This window comes from Quercus lobata, chromosome 9 (assembly GCF_001633185.2).
Source record: "Quercus lobata isolate SW786 chromosome 9, ValleyOak3.0 Primary Assembly, whole genome shotgun sequence".
Classification (NCBI taxonomy): Eukaryota; Viridiplantae; Streptophyta; class Magnoliopsida; order Fagales; family Fagaceae; genus Quercus; species Quercus lobata.
The window spans coordinates 45,647,086-45,668,416 of NC_044912.1; the positions used below are offsets into that span (position 1 = coordinate 45,647,086).

General features: G+C 34.5%; 1 protein-coding gene across 5 annotated transcripts; it reads right to left on the minus strand.

The window, feature by feature from the left end:
• Nucleotides 1-2,504: 2,504 nt before the first annotated feature.
• On the minus strand, nucleotides 2,505-16,731 carry LOC115959880 (mediator of RNA polymerase II transcription subunit 19a). Of its 5 annotated transcripts, none has more exons than XM_031078522.1 (8): nucleotides 16,427-16,727; nucleotides 12,914-12,980; nucleotides 9,463-9,752; nucleotides 9,055-9,300; nucleotides 5,275-5,334; nucleotides 4,988-5,121; nucleotides 3,502-3,566; nucleotides 2,505-2,759 (listed from the first exon to the last, which is right to left on the minus strand). In XM_031078522.1, exons 2-6 carry the CDS (start codon nucleotides 12,942-12,944, stop codon nucleotides 5,071-5,073), a joined length of 678 nt encoding a protein of 225 aa, XP_030934382.1. In that variant the 5' UTR covers nucleotides 12,945-12,980; nucleotides 16,427-16,727; the 3' UTR covers nucleotides 2,505-2,759; nucleotides 3,502-3,566; nucleotides 4,988-5,070. The 5 variants fall into 5 exon arrangements, with proteins under 5 accessions (XP_030934382.1, XP_030934381.1, XP_030934383.1 ...); XM_031078521.1 differs by lacking the exon at nucleotides 2,505-2,759 and adding an exon at nucleotides 3,049-3,405; XM_031078523.1 differs by lacking the exon at nucleotides 2,505-2,759 and adding an exon at nucleotides 13,387-13,570 and having other exon boundaries at nucleotides 3,053-3,566; nucleotides 16,427-16,730.
• Nucleotides 16,732-21,331: the final 4,600 nt, after the last annotated feature.

Here is a 21,331-nt window from a genome sequence, read left to right on the forward strand (position 1 = left end):
GCTTTTTATTTGAACTTTGTTACTATGCTTGATTCTTTTATTAAACGTTATCCCATGTTCATAGCAAAAAAAAACATTGCCTTTCTCCTTTAGGGACAATTTATGGTCCGTTACTTTCAAATGTGTACCGCACAATGCTACTTCCTTACTTAGAATCTACTGGCATGCACAGCACTATCATCATCAAATTTTGGTGCAACTTTCTTGCTTTTACGAAGGTAGCATCTTAGATTTCACAATGCAGAGCCTATTTTACTTTCGAAGGGACAAAGTAACAAACTTTTTAGGATACCCACAAAAAGATAAAAGGAAATAAAGGAAAAGAAAAAGGAAATTAAAGTGGAATGATGTTTATGTACTATATAGGCTATAGCATTATCCTTCCTTAACATTCATTTCTTAAAACCAAAAAAAGATTTAATTTCAAAGGTGATTACATCCTAAGAGAGTATCTAAAAATAGGTTAAGTTACTGTCATTACATTTTAACAACAAACATGATTACCAATGTGGCTTAGTTCAAAAAAAATTACACATGTGAGTCATTTCTTGCAGAATAAAGTTTTGAGTAACTACTACTAACTGGATAGACATAATTTAGCTGGGCTAGCCCCCACGCCCTTGGCTACAATTAATGATTTATCTAGTTTGATTCTTTTTGTTTTTGGGACCATGTAGTTGTTGCAACTGAAGTTTAATCAATGGCGTTTTATTAGGTCTTACTGATCATAATTGGTGCAACTGGGTAAATCCAAAGTAAATGGTAATGGGGTTGGATACCAATTATTTAATACAAATGAATGGTTGAGTCTTCAATTGACCCCTTAGCTCTATATGATTATTTGTTTGACAGTTTTATAATCACTATCAAACAACAATGATGAGCTTTCATTGCCCTTCTTGTTTTTGGCCCAAACTCTCTCCACAGAGAACGTCGAGGCTCTCTTTACTTACGTGGTGCCATATCAAGTTTGTCATCACATGCATCATTGGAATTATTTTTGAGGGCTTGGTTCCTCTTTCCCTAAAGAAAGTACTTTTAAAATAAAGTGCACACAATTCTATAAGCAACCAATTCGGGATTAGAAGCAGTAATACACAAGTAATGTGCAAGGTGCAATAGTTTTTTTTTTTTGGGCAGCAAGAATTCTGCATTCTTGTCCTATCTTATAACCAAGAGTTGGATGAATTATTGCAAGGGAAATCACCGTGAACCATCGAAGGGTCGCAGCCTGATGGTAGGAGTCCCTTGAACCATCACCCTTGCAAGTCCAAGGATTGTTGTTTGAGTCATGGCGCTTCAGTTTAAATACTGTGCTCACATTGATAGCCTCAAGCAGCTTCGGTGGTCCCACACCATAGAATTCAAGTTTAAGTGGATCAGGGCAATGATGATATTGTGCCGTATGAGACCTTTTTTGTTCATAAAAAAAAAGGGGGGGGGGTGTAAATCACTGCAGGACAGGTGCCCAAACTCCTTTTTGGACATGTGTCATTGTGAAACTAAACAGGATAGCCCATTAATTTTGGGCAGTCAATGAGACAGGCCCAGAACTTTCAAAGTGAATAAACTAGGCCTGGGACATCTCAACGGAAAAATGAAGTTTGGGGTTGCTTCGGCTAATACCCAATAGGCTCATAACAAACAGAACCAATCAAGTAAATTGTTTGTTTAGTTGTACAGAAGCCTGGACTTCACGTATGGTCTTGCCCTTTCATTTCCCAGTTGGAGAAGAGGGGGTAATTTGCAAAAGACTTTATACCATACTTTCCATGATTCACCCTCAAACAGATGAAACAACCGCTTTGTGGCACTGCTAAATCATTCAGCAGCATCAAATCAGCTCATTTGGAAACATGGGACCAATAGCCAAGTCAAAATTACTTCGAAAATTGGTTTATCAGGAAACCAGGAGGAGCTAACCATCTTACCATTTAAGAAGCAAAAAAAGAAAAAATACTACAGAGAACTTTAGGGGAGAGGAGCCAAAAGGAAAAAGGAAAGCTTCCAATTTAACCAGACAAGGAGAGCTGATTGCTGTTAACCAATAACCCTATATTTTGCTAGTTAGAATACACCAGATTTGGACCAGACATTGCAGTCATGAGTTTCATGAGTATGGAGTTCTGTTACCAAAGTCTAATGAGAAAGTTCGGACCAGGCATTACTACATCCGCAAGCATTGCCTCAGTGAATCACCAGTTGCCAGGCCAAACTGGAGCCACCATCTCAAAAGAAGTGTCACCCTTAATCTAACAATCGTTAACCAGCATTTATCGTGCCACCAACAACCTCCATCGCATTAAACGTAGTGGAGCCTGTCACCCTTTTCAATTGGCCCAAAGTGACAAGCACCATATCCCCTTAAAAGCCTGAATCCATGGGACAGTTTAGACAGGAAAAAGGCAAGGTCCCCAGCTATACGGAGGGATCTCATACTCTGGTAAAGGTAGTAGGAAAAACTCCGAAAATTTTATTACTCATTCTTTCAAATTTTTAAACATTGACTAAACCATCAGAGTGGTTTCAACCAGGCCTATCTCACGAAAATATATTTTCTTTGTCTTACAGTAACACTCAAATTAGGCAATTTGGACCGTCAATCATCCCCCCTCGCGTGATTTCTCCTACACAAGAATTCATCCACCACAGTTAGTAAATTCCAACTACCTTCCCCTTTCCTCTACTCTCCTATCCTCGCCTCTCCCTCCATAGCCACAAACCCAAAATAGCTTGATCTTGAACAAGTGAATGAGTATCTGCACGGAGATATACAAATAGGCAACTGGCTTACATATACTAAAATCTCCATATCATGTAGACTCCCTATAAAAAAACGAGAGATATCTCACTTTGGCAACAAAGACCAATGGTTAATTAATGACAATTTCAAGTAACTATGAATCATCCAGGTTTATTAATGCTGATAGCAAATAACTGCGAATCATCCATTTGCACAGTAGAATCCCTGGTTTTGCTAATTGCTACTCCCAGACATGAATGTTAATTAAGCAAAAATGTTAAGAAGCCCCCATCACTGACAAACAATAAAGAAAAGAATCATTCTGAGCCTCAAAATATCAACCAACAGCAATAATGATTCCCTCGATGACCCAGTCATTAAGTTTACTGTATATACAAAGAATACATTAATTAAATGAATTGAGGATTAATGTGAGGACATAGCCCTAGCCCTTACAATCAATTTGGATAATCAAACATGCTAGTCATTGCTACAACAGATGAGGGAATATGTACACAATCCCCTTCCCAATCTAGTCTTCCTAAAACTCAAAAGCTGGAAACTCTAATTTAAGCTTATCATTAATGTCAGCTTAAAAACTCTAAACAGGAGAAAGATTATAATAATGTATACACGCTGAGAAATCCAATGCGCCACAGAAACTGAGAAGAAAAAAAAGTAAGGAGTCTTGCACATTACTACCAATAATATTAGACCACTGTTATGATACAAAAGAGTTCATTTTTAGCAATTTTTACCTTACATCAGATGCGATCACTAGGCTAATTTATCTTCACAATCTTTAGTCAGTTCACAAGCCGTTCTGTATAAAAAAAAAAATGTAATGTAAGTAATGACTGTAGTATACACAGACATTTCTAGGTTTGGTCTACCATGTATAGAAGATTACAGATTACAGTTGCTGCTAAAGGCAGAATACATAAGAAATTAATAGTAAAAAATGCATATTATACTCTTTAAGTTTGACCAATATTCATTTCAGATATTTGACTTTACTTTTGTTCAATCGAGTCCTCTTAAGTTGAAAATTTGATCAATTACGGCCTCCCATCCACTTCTGTTAAGTGGTTGTTGTTAAGTGTCTAATTTTGATTTTATTTTTATATAGTTTCTTTATTCAAAAAATCCAAAAAATATTAAAAATAATTTTTTGAATAGGAAAAACACACACACACACACACACACACAGATTTAGGCAAGCAACAGGATCAGGAACCAAGTACAACCCCATAACCAAAACCAAAATAAAAGCAAGATAACAATTAAACTGTAGCATGGTGATGCCCAGGCTGTTTTCATACAAAGAGCACCCATGAGCAATTAAACTGGAGTAAATTCTAAAAAGGGAATACCCATTTGCACAAAACATGCCCCCTGTAACATTAACCCAACCCCAGGATCCAATTTGGGTTATTTTTTATTTCAGGGATTTCATTTCCATCATTGTGGCAGATAAACAAATAGGTATAGGTATAAGCAAAATATCAAAAAAACCGGTTCTCAATTCCACTTGGGTCTTTTCTATGTAAGTAAAACAAGAAAATCTTTTCCCAATCTTGTTGCTTCTTCCACGCCACCCAGATCTTTTTCTCTCTTTTTTTCCCATTTTTTTCTTATCAAAAAATTGTTTTTATTATTTTTAAAATTTTTAAATTAAATAAAAAAAATTAATTCAAAATTGGACACTTAACAGTAACTAGTTAATAGAAGTGGAATTTGCATTTTTGCCAAAATAATAATACCATTAAGACCTAATTAATCTGAACACAAATGAAGAAAACCAAAACACACAGAAAGAGAGAGTAATGCAAGGCCACAGAAAAATATGAAGAAACAACAGCTTCTTGCTTTATTCATAAATGCAAATTTAGCTTGCTATTAAACAAACGGGGATTGACAACACTTCTGACTCTCTGCGTCTAGGCTATGTTTTAACAGATAAGCTGGATATTAAGGATAGACTAACTGGGAAAAGAGCTGGCTGCAACAGATAACGATCCAAACTAACTTTGATTATTGGAAATCTGGGATTGTGTATATGCGTTTAGGCCTAAGGGGAGGAGAATAGTGTGGTTGATTACAAGGTTAATTACCATTACTGAAACATAAAGTTGAGGTGCATCATGAATACCGTGAAGGAGATTAGGAATCATAATTGTGTAGTACGCTGCTGGGCAAGTGTTCATCAGAATTAAAATTAAATATTATGTCATGGTGTTTTACCTCAAACAATTGGACATCGTTAAGCCAAAGACCCCCCAAACTCTCTAACAAGAACCATTGAGAACAATTATTCTATGCCACCTTCAGCCGGCTACCTTTATCGCACCCATTTCATCAATTTTTGAGCTTTTATGCTGCAACAAATTAGTGTTAATACACAAAGCTTAATTATAGCCAAATAATGGCCAAAATTATTCAATTCATAGGAGAAACAATGAAGTAGGATTGAAAGTAAAACAAAAACAAAATCATCCGAATTGCAAACGTTTCTTGTTTATATATATTACCTTACTTTTTTTGTGTCGGTGAATGTCATTAACGTCTTCATCTCCATCATGCTTCCTTTTCTAAGAAAAAATCCAGTACATAGACTCAATTATGGGAAAACACTGAAACCTTAAATTAATTTTTCAATGAATAAACAAAGCAAGGCAAATTTTTTAAATTTATCACAAACCATAGGGCTATTAATATTGAATGTCAATGGAAGATGGTAGGAATTAGAAGATTAGGATTAGCCTTTGTAGAAGACTTGGGAAATGGTGAAATCGGTTTAGGAATTAAGGGCTCACAGATTTAGTTACACATGCAGGAAAATCAGAAACATATTGTGGAAAGCAAAAATATATATCCACTAGCATCACACCAGCTTATTCCTAAAAACAACACTAGTGAAGAAAGTGTCACACTTCGTAGGGGTTGAAAGAAACTCAAGACCAGCCATCAAAATTCTGATTATATGTCTAAAGATAATAAGAATCCCATTGTAAAGCTTATATATGCCTCCCAAAAAATTCTAATGACTCCAAATTTAGACCCTCAAAACAAACTAATCTAAATCACACTTTATTACTAAATAAAATATAAATATGACCCCAAAATTCTTACTACTTGGATCCAAAAATAATAAAAATCTAAATTTCAGCAGTGCCTTGAACAAAGAATTTTGGCCAGTAATTTCAATTTGGCTCCTATGTAGAATCCGGACCACAATTTCAGATAAACTCAATTTTTAAGTTTGCTCTTCTGGGAGCTTCATGCCACTTTCTCCCCTGATTCGATAAAACTTGAACTTGATTTTTGAGCTTTGATTCTTGTTCAGAGTGTTCACCATCGTGAACATGATGTTCAATTTTTTTCAATAAAAGTATGACTACCTATCAAAAAAGAGAATGATTTTTGAGCTTTGAAGTAATAGAGTTCCAAACTTCTTGAACAACACCACTGACATAGGATAAAAAATTTGGGCTGAAATTTTCTTTCTTTTCTTTATTGGTGTAAACCATGATGACACTAGAACGTCCTTTTTTTAATAGTAGCACTGAAATTTCCAGCAATTATAAAATCAACAACGTGAACCAACATTGCAAATTACACATTCTTAGCCTGTAGTGTAGGTTGAACTGTTGAAATAGGCTTTCCCAACTCTTTTTTTTTCCTTGTTTCCATCTATCACCCTTTTAATTCTTCTTGACAACTCCTCGTAGCAACAAGAAAGAAGGATCTTGGATCTTGGATCTTGAACTCTTACTGAACAAAATGTCTTCCTTTGCTTCAACTTTATCCTCTTCTATAATTCTTGAATATTGTTAGAGATGTATTTGACATGAAAGAAATATTCTGTGGCTGAACTATCAGTTTCCTTTGCTCCAACAGCCTTTTTGACCTCTGTTTCTTTGCTCTCATGTCTAAACTCATCTTTGTCAATCAATTGAGGGGCTTTACCTTTTTGAAAATTTCATCCATTTAAAATTTCATCAGAAAGTCACCTAGGCATTTCAACTTGTTGATTATGTTCTTTTGCTGCTTTTCCTGCTCACTGTTTAGGCTTGCAAACTGCAGCTTTCTTCACTTGATACTTAGATCTCAAAACCCTTATGATTCTTTCCCACATGAAAGCTGTATCAATACCTTCTTAGAGATCAGAAAATTGCATGGTCGACATCTCCTTTTGAATTCCAGATCTTAGCCCGGGCTACAATGATGCATTGTAAGAGTTGAGGATGTTTTTAAAGAGAAAAACCGTTTCAAGACAGACGTCAGGAGAGACTTTATGATAAGATGGATAGTTTTCACAAGGTAATTTATCAATGATTGATTTTGCTAGTTTGTTTGATGAGTTATCTCATGGTGTCATAACCAGAACCCAGACCAATTCGTGCAGGATATCAGCAAAGATTCTATGATTTAGAAAATCTGTTAGGGCTTGTTAAAGATGAATTTGGTGTCTTTCAACCAATATTTATTGGGTAAATGGCTTTGGAGTTTTGCCACAGAGAAGGATGCTCTTTGCAGGAAAATAATGGAGAAAAAATATAATTGTGAGCGGGGTGGTTGGTGCTCGTGGGTGGGCTGGGGTCATTACAGTGTATGTTGTGGAAGGATATTAGAAAGGGTTGGGGCAAACTTTCCAGATTCATCAGTTTTAAGGTTGATAGTGGTACTACTTATCAAAAAAGAAAAAGGTTGGTAGTGGTACTAATGTTCAGTTTTGGCAAGACAAGTAGTGTGAGGGATAGGGTTCTTTAGGAAGCATTTCCAGATTGGCGAACTACTTGTGTTGGAATGCAGGCAACTTTCAGTGGGATGTTGCTTTTATTAGAGCCTTTCAACATTGGGAGTTGATTTTGTTAACCGATTTCTTTAGAAACATAATTGTTGCTGACTGGTATTGCATGTGTAAGAAGGATGGAGAGACAATGGACCATTTAATCTACATTGTGATATAGCCAGAGAATTATGGTCCCTAGTGTTCTGCTTATTTGGGATGAAGTGGGCTATGCCTAATATGGTAGTTGATTGACATGTTGGAAGGGGTTGTTTGCTAGGCACCATAGCAGTGGTATTTGAAAAGTGATCCCTTTATGCATAACACGAACCATCTGATGAGAACGAAATAAACTGAAGTTTGAAGGAATTGAACCACCTACGATGATCTTCTTACATTTTCCCTGTATGAGTGGATGACTTTGTTAAGTGATCATTTATTCTCTAATATGCTTGACATTCTTGAATGTTGTAATTTTTGTTAATTTGTGGTGCCCCTCAAGTAGATATCCTGTGTACTGGATGATGCATTTTCTAGTCTAGTGTTTGAATAATATTTTTGACTTAGCTATCAAAAAGATTCAAGAATTGGTGAAATTGGTTTGGAAATTAAGGGCATACAGATTTGGTCACACCTGCTAGAAAATAAGAAACATAGGGTGGAAATAAGAAAATAATTACTGGCATAAAATGAGTAGGTTCCTAGGAATCACTCCTAATGAAGAAAGCCCCATGTTTTCTAGACTTTCAGTTAAAACTCAAGACCAGCTGTCAAAATTGTGTTACATGACAATGATAATAAGAGTCTCATTACAAAGCTATATGAGCCTCTCATATAATTCTAACAACTCTCAATCTAGACCTTAAAACAAACTAATCTGGACCACACATTATTACTAAACAAAATGTAAATAAAAGACAGAAATCCTTACTACTTGGACTCACAAATAATTAAAAACCAAATTTCAGCACTGCTGTGAACAATGCCACTATAGTGTATTGAATTTTGGAGAAAAATCATGTGTTAGGTTTATTTGATTAACCCTAACACCAGTTCTATTATATTCAGATAATGATATGCAAATTACAGGTGTACCCTCACAAGGGTAAAAAATAGCAAACTTAGTGCCCTAGACCATGTATTCTAACCTAATGCCATGAACACTACATTTTAACTGACAACTTGAATTCAACTTCTATGTAGAACCCAGAAAATTAATTTCGATTAATCTTGATATTAAAGTCCACTCTTAGGAGCTTGTTGCCACCAGCATTAGTTTTTTTTTTTTTGATAAGTAATCCAGCATTAGTTATCTAACCTTAAATTGGACAGAAAACAGCAGTCTATACCTAACTATAGCTGATTGCTTAACTTTAAAGGCTGAAAAAGAGAAGGCCATTTGAAAGTTTAAAAAAACTTGTTGACTATATTTACCCAGTAGATTTTCACAGCATTCCCATTTTTCTCAAATCGTCCCAAGTGTTCAAGAATACATAGTTACAAGAGAGATTTAGCCAACCTTTTCGTGGTGTTTCTTTGAGTGATCAGCACTAGAATCATGATGCCCACTTCTATCCTTCTTCTTCTCCTTATCCTTATCTTTATCTTTATCTTTACTTCGGTCCTTATGACGGTGCTTGCGCTTCTTATGCTCTTTATCCTTATCCTTATCCTTATCCTTATCTCTGTCTTTGTGCTTTTTATGCTTCTTGTCCTTGGACTCACTTTTTGATTTCCCTGCAATGGTAGGGATCCCCTTCTCTGCCTAAAGACAGCAAAAGAGATAAGATCAGCATTTAAAAAACAGATGTAACCCATTACAGGACCATATTAACTCTGGGAACCAACCACATGACAGGGATTCTCATCCAAATATAAGAAACTATCTTAAAGCACCAAAAGTATTTCAAGGCAATGGATTTCTTACAAGGGGCAAATCAACGGGAGCAGTTTCCCTTAATTGAAAGGCTTCTTTCAGAATATCGAGATCAAATGGTTGTATCCGTGTATTAGTATCTCTGGAATAAGATGTGTTCTGAATAAGCTGATCCAATTGCATCCCTTCTCCTTTTCTGATATCTGTGTCTCCCACAACATGGTGAAGATAATGCGTGTCTGAAATTGACAAAGGAAGTGATCTCTTGCAGAAAAAATCATGGTGTGGTAACAACTTGTAGTGATTTATGAGATCTACAGCACCAGTCAGTTCCCTTGGTCCTAAAGCCCAAATAGTACAGCATGTCATCCAAAAGGAGGGGGAAAAGAACCAAAAAAAAGGTGCAAAGTAAAAAGGCCAACAAACTTAACAAAAAGGCAAAAAGTAACTGAAAACAGAATTGGATCATTTGACATCAATCAAATGTTCCCAAAAGATGAGGCAAATACATGCATTAGATTGCCTTTGTTTCAGAATGCAATATTTTACGAAATTATTTCCTGTATTTTCCTATGTTTGATGCAAATGAAATTGATTGTCAAAGGAAAATTTTTGCATATTCAACAGAAAATTATAACCAAAGAAATAAAAAATAGCTTATGATTACCTGCCCCCTCCCCACTCTAACACCCCCCCCACCCATGCCACACTGCCAGCCCCCACACCACCCAACATAACCACCACTACCTACCAAATTTTTGTGGGCTTGTGTTTTTTTTTTAAGTAATGGTAAGTTACACATGAACCTAATGGCCATTAAACCCATAACCTCACCTTCCACAATGCTCTTACAAGGGAATGAGGTCCCATTTAAGCTAGAGTTCCAGATTTTTGGTACCCCAAAGAAAAACTAGAAAATTATTTTCAGGATACCAATTACAGGAAGATAATGCAATTTCGCTGGAAATATTTTATCATGAAACAATTTCTGCTAGGAATATGTTTGATGTTGAAAAAAGCAGAGCCCAAAGGCAAGGTATATGAAGCTGAAAAGCATGACCAGTTAGTTTAAGCCATCTTATAATCCAAATTTACACCACAATAAGACTTTTCCTGCATATTAAAGAAAAAAAATAAAATCCCACTGTCCTGAACCATCCCAACTATTTACAGGATACCCAGGCAGCACCAAATTTTTATATCCAGTATCTTCTGTTCCAACCCTCCTGTACTTTAAGCAAAATGCACTAAAGAATCAACTTATCTAGAATTATTCATGTTATACATAGCAAGCATATTTCCCTTTTTTTAGAGAGAAAAAACAGGTTTTTACTGAAATCTTATAATTCATAAAGTTAATAACTTTCAACCATTGGTAATTGCAGCAACATTTGTCAACCAATACCTGAAGGTGCAATGCATTTCCTTAAAAAGTTTAATTTAGTTAATTAGATAAATTACTTAGAAGTTACTTTCTTTTTTTTTTTTTTTTGTGCCAGGTAAATAACTGTGTTAATCAATAGAATAATGTTTTAATGTATCTGTAAGTGTGTGTTTGTGTGTGTGTGTGTGTGTGTGTGTTGTGTGTGTGTGTTGTGTGTGTGTGTGTGTGTGTGTGTGTGTGTGTGAGAGAGAGAGAGAGAGAATAAACATGTTCCCAAGAAACAAAATCATATAGTTGGTATTAGGTTCAAGCAACACAAACTGTCTCCATACTAGATCCCAACAAACCAAGTATTATGCAAATCTCACAATTTAACAATTAAGCAAAAGTGCAAAACCCTGTGAAGTCCTGCCTAATGGACACAAATATACACAGATGCAGAAACACATGTAAATAGGCAAGCTTTTCCGTGCATGATGCCACCAAAGGCACATGTGTAATGTTTCCAAACCTACCTCTAGGGGAAAAGATAATATCCCTGGCCCAATCCTTGTCTTGCATGTATTACCACACCAAGACAGTTCTAAGATGTCACAAGGCTCTCTACCATTGGCGGAGCCAGGATTTGCAAGGAGAGGGGTGGGCAAAATTTATAACTAACATACATATATCTTCATACACCCATGGACATACATAGATAGACATTGCACACTAACACAACACACACATTATATATAGAATACTTAAGACCAATTTGTAAAATGCCACTTGTGAATACTAAGCGGTATTATATTGTTAGAAAACCCATAAAAATAACAAATTATTACATAAATAATTTAAGATCTTTGACACTTTTGAAAGATAATAGTAATTTTTTTTTCTCCTGTTAAAAATTTTGCTTCTATATTTTGCTGCTGCTTCTTTTTTTCCCCTATCCTTCTTTTACTTTTGAACCTTAAAAAACATTAATAAAATATGAAAGATTTTCTTCTTTTTTTCAAAGGCATATAAAAAATGCATGAAAAATATAGAAAATAAAGTATAAAAGAGGAATTTTTGGTGGGTCCAGGGGGTAATTGCCCCCCTCAACCCTCTTGGCTCCACCATTATGCTCCATATATAAAATCCATGGATCATGTACAAATTTCTCTCTTTTTTTCTTCTTCCTTATTCACCCTCTTTAAACTGTGTATATGTGGCATATGCATGCTTCTGTGACAGATACAGGAAGATACCTGATCTCATATTTGATTTTTTTACTTTTGCTTTTTGAATTTGGGCTTTAGCGTTACTGAGGATTTTATGGGATGAAATTGCAGCTTGATGTACTCCTTAAAGCCTATTTACAAGAGACTCCAAAAATAGTTTTGAGCAGTACATTTTGAATAAAAATCTTGGTATTAGAGTTTTCTCCACAGCTTGGTGGTGATGACAAGTATCCTCAGGTGGTGAAGCCAAGTGTTTTCTTTCTTTCTTTCTTTTATCATCTATTTTTAGTTCTGCAAACCCATTCTGCATCTGTGTCTGGGTGGGTGTTTGGGTAAGGAAGGCCAACACCCCATAAAGAAGAAAAGGCTCAAAATTATACAAATAATCTAACATCAAGTTTAAACAAAATTGCAGATAGCCCTTCTTCACCATTCATTAATGTTAATTGTAGAATTAGTTAAGTCAAACAGTTTCCAAGTGAATCAAATTGCAATGAATAAATACTTTATATGTTAGCACAAGTGCACATGCAAAATGCATATTACCAACACAAAATGAGAAATAAGATATATTACATTAACACACAAGAATATTTTATATAAGTACGTTAACACATAAGAAATAACATGCTTAGTTCTGTTAATAATTGTTGACTTCTATGAGTAACCCTATAATAATTAAATGAAGGGTGGTCATCTAAAACTGAGTGCACTATGCAAGATAAGAGGTCATAAGCAGAAAAATAATTGCTACGTGTAGATATTGCAATGTCCACATACAGAGTTTTCCTATACACAAGACCAAATTAACAAATACGATGCCAAATCCAGATTCAGTCAAACAAGTGTTTCAAGGAAATAAAACAGATTAAGACAAACAACAAAGAAAACATATATAATAAATCTTTACCTCTTCCAAAATTCTTGCCTTCAGGATCCATGTGTCAATGTTTCACAAAGCAGTGGACCATTATCAACTGCAGTTTGCCAAAACCATCAAAATCAACAGAATCTCTACTCTAAAAATTGTAGAAAGAACATGAATAGGTCTCTAGTCTCTACAATACTATAACAGAAACTAAGCATATACATTAAATGTTCTATTTCCATCATAAGGGAACTCGAAACTTTTCTTTTCTTATGTGTTAGACATGGAATTCTCTACGTACATGTCCACGGTCACCTATTACTTTAAGTACTATTAGATGTCCACCAGTCATACTACACAAACTTTCAATATGGAGAGAGAAAAATCGCCTATCAAAAGACTTTTTTCAATCTCCATTCTCCCATCCACACTTTAAATATTGACATCACTGTTTGCAAATTACTACTTTGTCAACAAATATGTTCAATGTAGTTAAAAGCAAGGCTGGCACTTGCCTAGGTGCCTGGACGAGGCCAACAGGATGGATAACTTTAACGGTGCACTCCACACTGACCTTCTGACTGAAATGAGTGCTAGATAACTTTAACGGTGCACTCCACACTGACCTTCTGACTGAAATGAGTGCTATGGTTCAGGCAACAGGAGCTAGGCTGCTAGCAAGCAGCTCATTAAAATAACCTGTTGTTAAAGGTACTTTAATCATAAAATTCAAGCAATCCCACACTCCACTTATACTAAACCAGGGTTCTGATAATCAAGTATCTCCTTTCCAAAAAAAGGGAAAATTAATAATAAGACCCACATAATTTAAGCCTGTCCATAACAATGTAAGCCCTCACTCAAAACTTAAAATTTAAGAAAGATATTGTTGTACTTCTCTATGTGTCACATAGGGGTCTCAATAATAAAGCTGTGTCCTACAAATCATAAGAATCTCTCTTTTAATTGATTCGATTCACAGGGAATACATTTTTTTCCAGTTCATTTCAATAAAATGCAAAATGAAAAGAATGGTGTTAAGGATGATAAATATGCTTAATTTATTATTTTTGTCAGTAATTAGACACATGCACCCAATGAGTCTTTAACCCACTACCTCACCCTCCACCTTACTTTTACAAAGAGAGGAGGTGTCATATGAACTAGAGCTCATTGGCATAATTATACCTATTGTAAGTTAAAGTTCATTAGATTATATTGTACTTATAACTTCCAAATAATGGTAATAATGATTCATATGTTCATATTTAGTTAATGTTCGCTAGACTATATTCTAGTTATAAGTTGATGAATTTTGGCTCAAATAGCACTTACTCCTCCGAATGAGAATGGGGTAGAGGGAGAGATCTAACATAAAGTGTGTGTGGTATAAATTTCCATATATTGATTTTTAATGTACTTTCATGCGTATCAACTACTTCGGATATTGGTGAATTTCTTAGCTTGCACAAGCACCCTATAGCTGCCTAGAACCTCAGGCAACTATGAATCTAGTGCCTTAAGGGCATTTTTCCTTAAGGTTTAAATTCCAACTTATTTTAAGGAAACTAAAAAGAAATGACGAAAAATAAAAGCCAAATTTTAAAATGATAAGGCTTTTGACTCACTCTAATTGAGTGTTTAAAACACAAGATTTTCATCAACATTGTTTTTTGATAGGTAATAAGAGTGATATTATTGATAAAGGAAAAAAGAAAAGTACAAGGTGTTCACGATGATGAACACAAAAGGAAAACAGCAACATACCACAGAAAGACAAAAATAAAGAGTATTCTAAGGGAAAAAAGGAACTCTATGATGGAAGAACAGTCCAAAACACCCCAACACCAAGATCAAGCAAAAAGAGTTCGCTAGCACAAATCTATTTTCATAAACATACAGTAGTGAGCCAATATTCACTAACTCTTTTCATTTGGCTTTCCATTTCTAGTGATAATCTCAATGATTCCTAAGAGGGTGGCATTTTTTGTGTGGACAGCGGTTCATGGGCAGATCCTTACATTGGATAATCTTATGCTTAGGGGGCGCATTTTGGTGAATCGGTGTTGTATGTGCCATCGTAATGAGGAAATTGTGGATCATCTCCTCCTCCATTGTCCTGTAGCTCACTCATTGTGGGTTTACATGTATCAGATTTTTGGGATCCAATGGGTCATGCTAGGCTCTGTGGAAAGCTTGGTGTATAGTTGGAGCAATTGGCTGGGCAAATTTAATTCAGACATATGGAACATGGTTCCTAGCTGTTTGATGTGGATTGTTTGGACGGAAAGAAATCGGCGCTCTTTTGAGGATACTAAGAAATCTTTGGTTCAATTACAAGCCCTATGCCAAAAGACCTTATTTGATTAGTCTAAGTGTTGGGGCTTCTCGGATTGCTCTACTATCTTGGAATTTATTTCTTCTCTTAGTTGTGCACTTTAAGTTTTTTCTTGTCATTTGATGCTGTTTGTTTGTTTGTTGCATTTCCTTGTGTTCACCATCATGAACACCTTGTATTTGCTTTCGTTAGTGTTAAAGTTTGTTTAATAATATTCTTATTACCTATCAAAAAATAAAATAAAGTGCACAATTATCAAAATGGGAATTGAAAACAAGAATAGAGCACTAGAAAAGTAAACCCTAGAAATCATATTTCCAAGATATTCATGAAGCAAATAACGGATGTCACAGCTTGAACCCCCTAGTTCACATAGGGTCCAATGTCCACAATCACGGCCTAAGCCTTCCAAATGATCAAGGCAGACCCTAAAATAGGAAAGGGCAGTCCCCAAATTCCACTTAAAGCCCGCCAAAAACTATAATATCTCAACTACATAGCTATCCCAAGGACAACATAGATCAGTTTTGCAAACTAATCCCACTCGAGCTTTATCAATCCCTAACAGTGTGAAACCAGATTCCACATGCATCACTAAACACTAAACAGCCCCAAGTGCCAGTTTTTTGCACAGAAAGTCCCAATTAATCTACTTAGACTCGGTCACAGATGCCCTTTCCATGACCAGTCACTAACTTGAGTAAATCAAAGTTCCAGCACTAAAAGCCCTAGAGTTGATTTAGTAAAATCAAACTTTAATGCACCCCAATTGCAACTTGACTAAGTAATTTAATGCACTACACAACTTCTTTTTAAAATTAGGGTCCATAAACCCCAACAAGGTTTAAGATTTTCCAAATCCTCACAAGCCCATGAAAAAAAAAACCTAAAAAATCAATTTCTCCATTATCAAATTTCATAAATTTATCACCAAAAAAAGAGTTCAATCCCATAATTCCTCTGAAAACCCAGAAAAAGGAAAAGGGCATTTCAAGTCTGGTTCAAATTTCCATGATTTTTGCACATATCCCAAAACCCATAAAAATTCAAAAATCAAAATGGGGACTTGGGGGCCTAACCAACTTCAACAAAATGAAATCTTCATGGGTTTCGCATATTAATACACAAAAATCAAGAATTGGTCATAACCCAAGTATTTAAATCAAGAACTAAAACCAAAAGTTGTTGTTTTTTTTCTGAGTATCATTATTATTTACCGTGACTTTTCCAGTGGATGCCGAGCCAATAAGAGTTGGGGGGGCCCTTCGTTGAATATTCCGGCGACTGGCCGGAAAAGAATTGCCGGAGGTTGCTGGAAGAGGCGGCCGGCCGGCCGGCCAAGTGACTGAGTGAGTGAATGAGAGAGAGAGAGGCGTGTGGGTAGCGGTTTGGGTCAAAACTCGAGACTCGAGCGTGGCGAGAAGAATAGCTTAGACAGAACGAGAGCGAAAGAGAGAGAGAGATAGAGAGTGAAGAAAAAGAAACCAACGATATTATAAGTACCACTTTCTTCTAATAGATCTCATTGTTTTTCTTAGGTTTTTTTTTTTTTTTTTTTTTGGCTAACAACGTTGTCCAAAGCTCTATGAGGCCTTAATTATTATTCTTTTGATGAACAAGACCTTAATTATTTTTTATTCAATTGCGAGTAAACTAAAATATTTGGCTAAGAGTTTTGAGTTCCAGATTTCATAAATCTCATGAGAATTGAGAGTAAACTAAAATACTGGCCAAGAATTTTGAACTTTGAATTTCATATATCTCATGACAAAAGAAAAATCGCTAGACAACGAGGATAATATAATACCATCTTCTTATTTTAGATCTCACCCTTTTTTCTTTGTGAATAAAGGTCTCAAGTTTTAATCAACTCCTACTCATGTTTATTTTGTTTGGGTTTGTTAGAGTTTTTTAATTCAACTATATGATTGAATTGATAAATAAAGTAAGCTAAGTGTGCTCGAGATTGGTGTTGTATTTAAAACGGAACATGAGCTTAATGTGTGTTTTATAAAATGTTCATTTCATGTTGTTCCTAAGAATGTAATAGTGATGCTTAATTGCTAACGAATATTGCTATGGAGACTAAGGACTCCATTATATATTAAGGATAAGTTAATGTAACCACGCTATTAAATTTAATTAAAAAACCTTAAACATGATACCTAAATTAATTTTTCTCAAGTTTTACCCTTTGTACATTAATAAATACATATTGTACTAACCTTACTTTATATTTTACAAAATAACACTCTCCTAAACTAGGGATGTTCAAGCCCTGTCACACTATGATCTTCCTAAGGGAATGTTTCATTTTAAAATAATAATAACAAAATCCTACTTACTTTTAAGTTTCATGAACTTGAGGTTAGTATCATTTCGATCATACTTTGAGTAAAGTTCATTTTTAAAGTTAAAAAAAAAAAAAAAAAAAAAAATAGAAGATGGACTTATAAACCTTAGGAAGGAAGTGTTTGACTGTTTGGTTTACGCTGTGTTTGGAATGGCAGGAAGAGAAGGGAAGGGAAGGGATTCTATTTCTACTGTTTGGTTGGCTAGAGAGAAAAGAAAACAAAGAATATGAGATCCCTCTCATAAAAAATAAAAAAAGAATATGAGTAATGAGATTCCTCCGGGCCCACCTTTTCCAACCTGCCCAAAAGGGAGAGAAAGATGAAATGGGAAAATGCAGCCGCTTTTTTTTTACTTTTTATTTCTTTCAAAATTACCATTTTGCCCTTTACTCACTTTTCCAATTAATGAGGGTATTAAAGTAAATAATACATTTTCTTCTTTCCATTTCTCTGCTTTTGCAAGCCAGACAAAATTTTTTTTTTTTTCTTTTCCCTTTCTCCTCCCTACTTCCAAACATATACTAAACATTTCTCCTTCATCTTTTCTTTTCATTTCTCTTCCTCCGTTTGCAACCAAACACAGTGTTAGTTTGCTATTTTTTTTCTTTATACGCTCTCGATTTTATTGAAAATTTTAATTATTTATGTATAATAAGTTAAGCCACATTCCTTGTTGTTTCGCACAAAAGCTAAGCCTTTTTTTTTCCTAGCACATGCAACAAATGATGAACGAACCAGAGGGACTAGCATGACCTTCACAAGCTCTAACGACTTGCCAATGCAGAGAAACCATAAAAAACAAGCACCCACAATTGTCCACATACCAAATCCCAAAGATTTTTCATTGATGGAAACCTAGAACAATAGAAAGCACACAAATAGGGTTTCAAACTATAAAGTGGTCGGTTGATAGGGAGGCTAAAATTTTCTGTGTTTTCGAAAACCCATGCATACAACCATAGGCTTAAGGTTTTCATCTTAATGTGTAGGCTGCCCAAATCATATGGGCTTCCTTCAGATCAAGGCAAGCTCAACATGTCTAGTCCAATGCCAACACTCCCACTTACTTACGGTAAGCATGTTATCTAAACCATGTTTCTCTCGTTTGCGTCATTTATTATTTACTTTTGAGAAGTGCTACATTCATAACATTTTCACAACAAAATTTAATTGGCAGGTTATTACAGATTTTTAATTTGAATTTATCGCTGAAATTACTTCTTTGCCCACTAGTAACTACATGTCACATAAAATTTGTTGTGAAAGAATTGTGAAAATATTGTGAACATAATATTTTTCTTTGTTTTTTGCATAGAATAAGAAAGGGTTTGTGTAACCGTTAAGCCAAACCTGCAAGGTAGGGATGCTATATCTAAGCTCCATAAAATTTTGAATAATGTAATTTTCTAAAGAAATATGAAATTCTTCATATGCCCCTGACCTATCTAGTCATGTATAATCGAGCCTCACTCATGACCATAGGCAATGTGATAAGGTGGCAGTTATATATTAACCCTCTACTCTGTAATGTCACATGCTAACCATTTTGTTATTTAATTTTTACATTTGTTTGTCACTTTTGACAAGCATTGACAACAACTTGGTAACTCACATTCAGTGGTAACTTTATATTCTTCTTTTTCTTTTCTTTTCTTTTTTAAAAAAAAAAAATACCTCACATTGAACCAAAGCTATGTGATTTTAAACCATTTTTCAAAAGATCAAATTACATATATAAAGAAACGAACACACACACACACGTAGGGGAGAGGCGATAGGGTTCTAGAGTGGTGAAATTTATACTAATAAGTCTGGAGTGGGTCAACGGCAACATTATTCACAACATAACATATTTTATGTGAGTTTTAATTAGTTTAACTGGGAAAAAAAATGTAAAATCTCTTATTGTTAAATAAGAAGTCTGAAGTTATTATTTATATAAAACAAAAAACAAATTAAAAAAACTCATACACACGTATATATAAAATATAAACAATACTTCATATTTTATGTGGATTCTAAAAAAAAAAATATATATATATATATACACACACACTTCTATACTACTATTTAAAGGAGTTTCTCTTATCTAGACTCTTACTTTTAGATGCCTAAAATATTCTCATCCCGCTAACTTATATATAAAAGTTTTCAACTAATGGGAGATAAATATCTAAAATAAAACCCCTAAACTTTAACCACCCCCGCTAACTCACATTTGCTTAGGCAGTTTACATCCCAATAACACACATACAACTATCATTCTTTTCTCTTCTCCTTTTAATCAAAAAAACCATACTCTCTGCACGTGTGCTCAAGGCTCTTCTATTTTTTTTTTTTTTTTTGTAAAAATTACTCCCTCCGTCCCACTTTGTTTGTCCTCTATTTCATTTTGAGATGTCCCAAAATATTGTCCTATTTCTAAAAATAAAAGTCATTAATTTACTAATGTTCCTATTATACCCTTATTAATTTACTAATTCAATTTTTTGATAAATTTATTTAAAGGTAGTTTTGGAAACTAATACATTTTTAAAAGATGGACAAGATAATAAATGATGTTCCCTTAAAAAGTTTGACTTTTCAAACAGGACAAACAAAGTGAGACGGAGAGAGTAATAATTTGCATTAATTATGATTTGAGATTACTACAGTTTTCAATCACAAAAATACTTAAGGGTGTGATGAAAAAATTATTTCACCCACAAATACATAACACTCATCAGACCCCTAGGTAATTTTGTGATTGGAAAAACAAAAGCCCAAATATAGTTATCAATTATCATCTCTCCACCTATGTTCAATTTTTATCCAAAAATTAAACAAAAAAACAAATGGCCAAATTCAATCTGTTTGGGAATAGCTTATCTAGCCACTTCCCAAGTTTAAAACTATTTGAATCTTTCAACCATTAATTTCCTTCTATTGATCTCATGAACATTGAGTAGAGGCACGCAGGCCTTTCAAACCAAACATTGTTCAATGATTGGTCTTCTATGGAGGGTGATGAATTTAATTTCTCTCAACTTTACAAATATATTAATACAAAGCTAGGCTCTCTCAAATTGCTCCCTTTGTGCAATATATATGGGTTTTTCCTCCTTCCATAATTTTTTTGGGTTAATAACTTCAAAGATGTATTGGTTGAGTTCTTGTTTTTTTTCTCCTAATATACCATGTTTATTCTTTTTCTTTGCCTCTCTCTCTTGCAGAGTCTCACTCTTTGCTAGGTTTTGGATTGAAAAATAACGGTAACTCTTTTTCCACTTTCATATTCATCCTAAATTCTCACCTCTATTCAAGATTGCATGTAAACTTTTACGGTATTATAAACTTGGCTTCCATTGACCATGAAGTTGAGAAGCTACTTGCACAAAATTATGGTTTTATTTTAATTATCATTTGTTTTTGGTTAGTTTTTTGAATTTTGAGTTTAATTTTCATTGTTTTTAGGTCCCAACAAAATAACATTGCAATATTGATTGAAACCTTATTGAAGAGAGCTTTGCAACCCAAATTTTTATTTAAGGAGCACGGAGACAAGTTTTGGAATATTCTAACTAAAAAGCTTTTAAATTTGATCCTTCAAATTAAAAGATTCTTAACCTTTTTATGCTTTCTAGTCACAAAAAGGGCAATGCATATTTTCACTATTACGTGTTATTATAGTTAATTGTCAATTCTTTAAACTTATTAATTACATTGTATTTTTTTTTATATTAAATTTGGTTGAATTCGTGGTTAGCTAGGAGTTTTTCAAATTAAGTG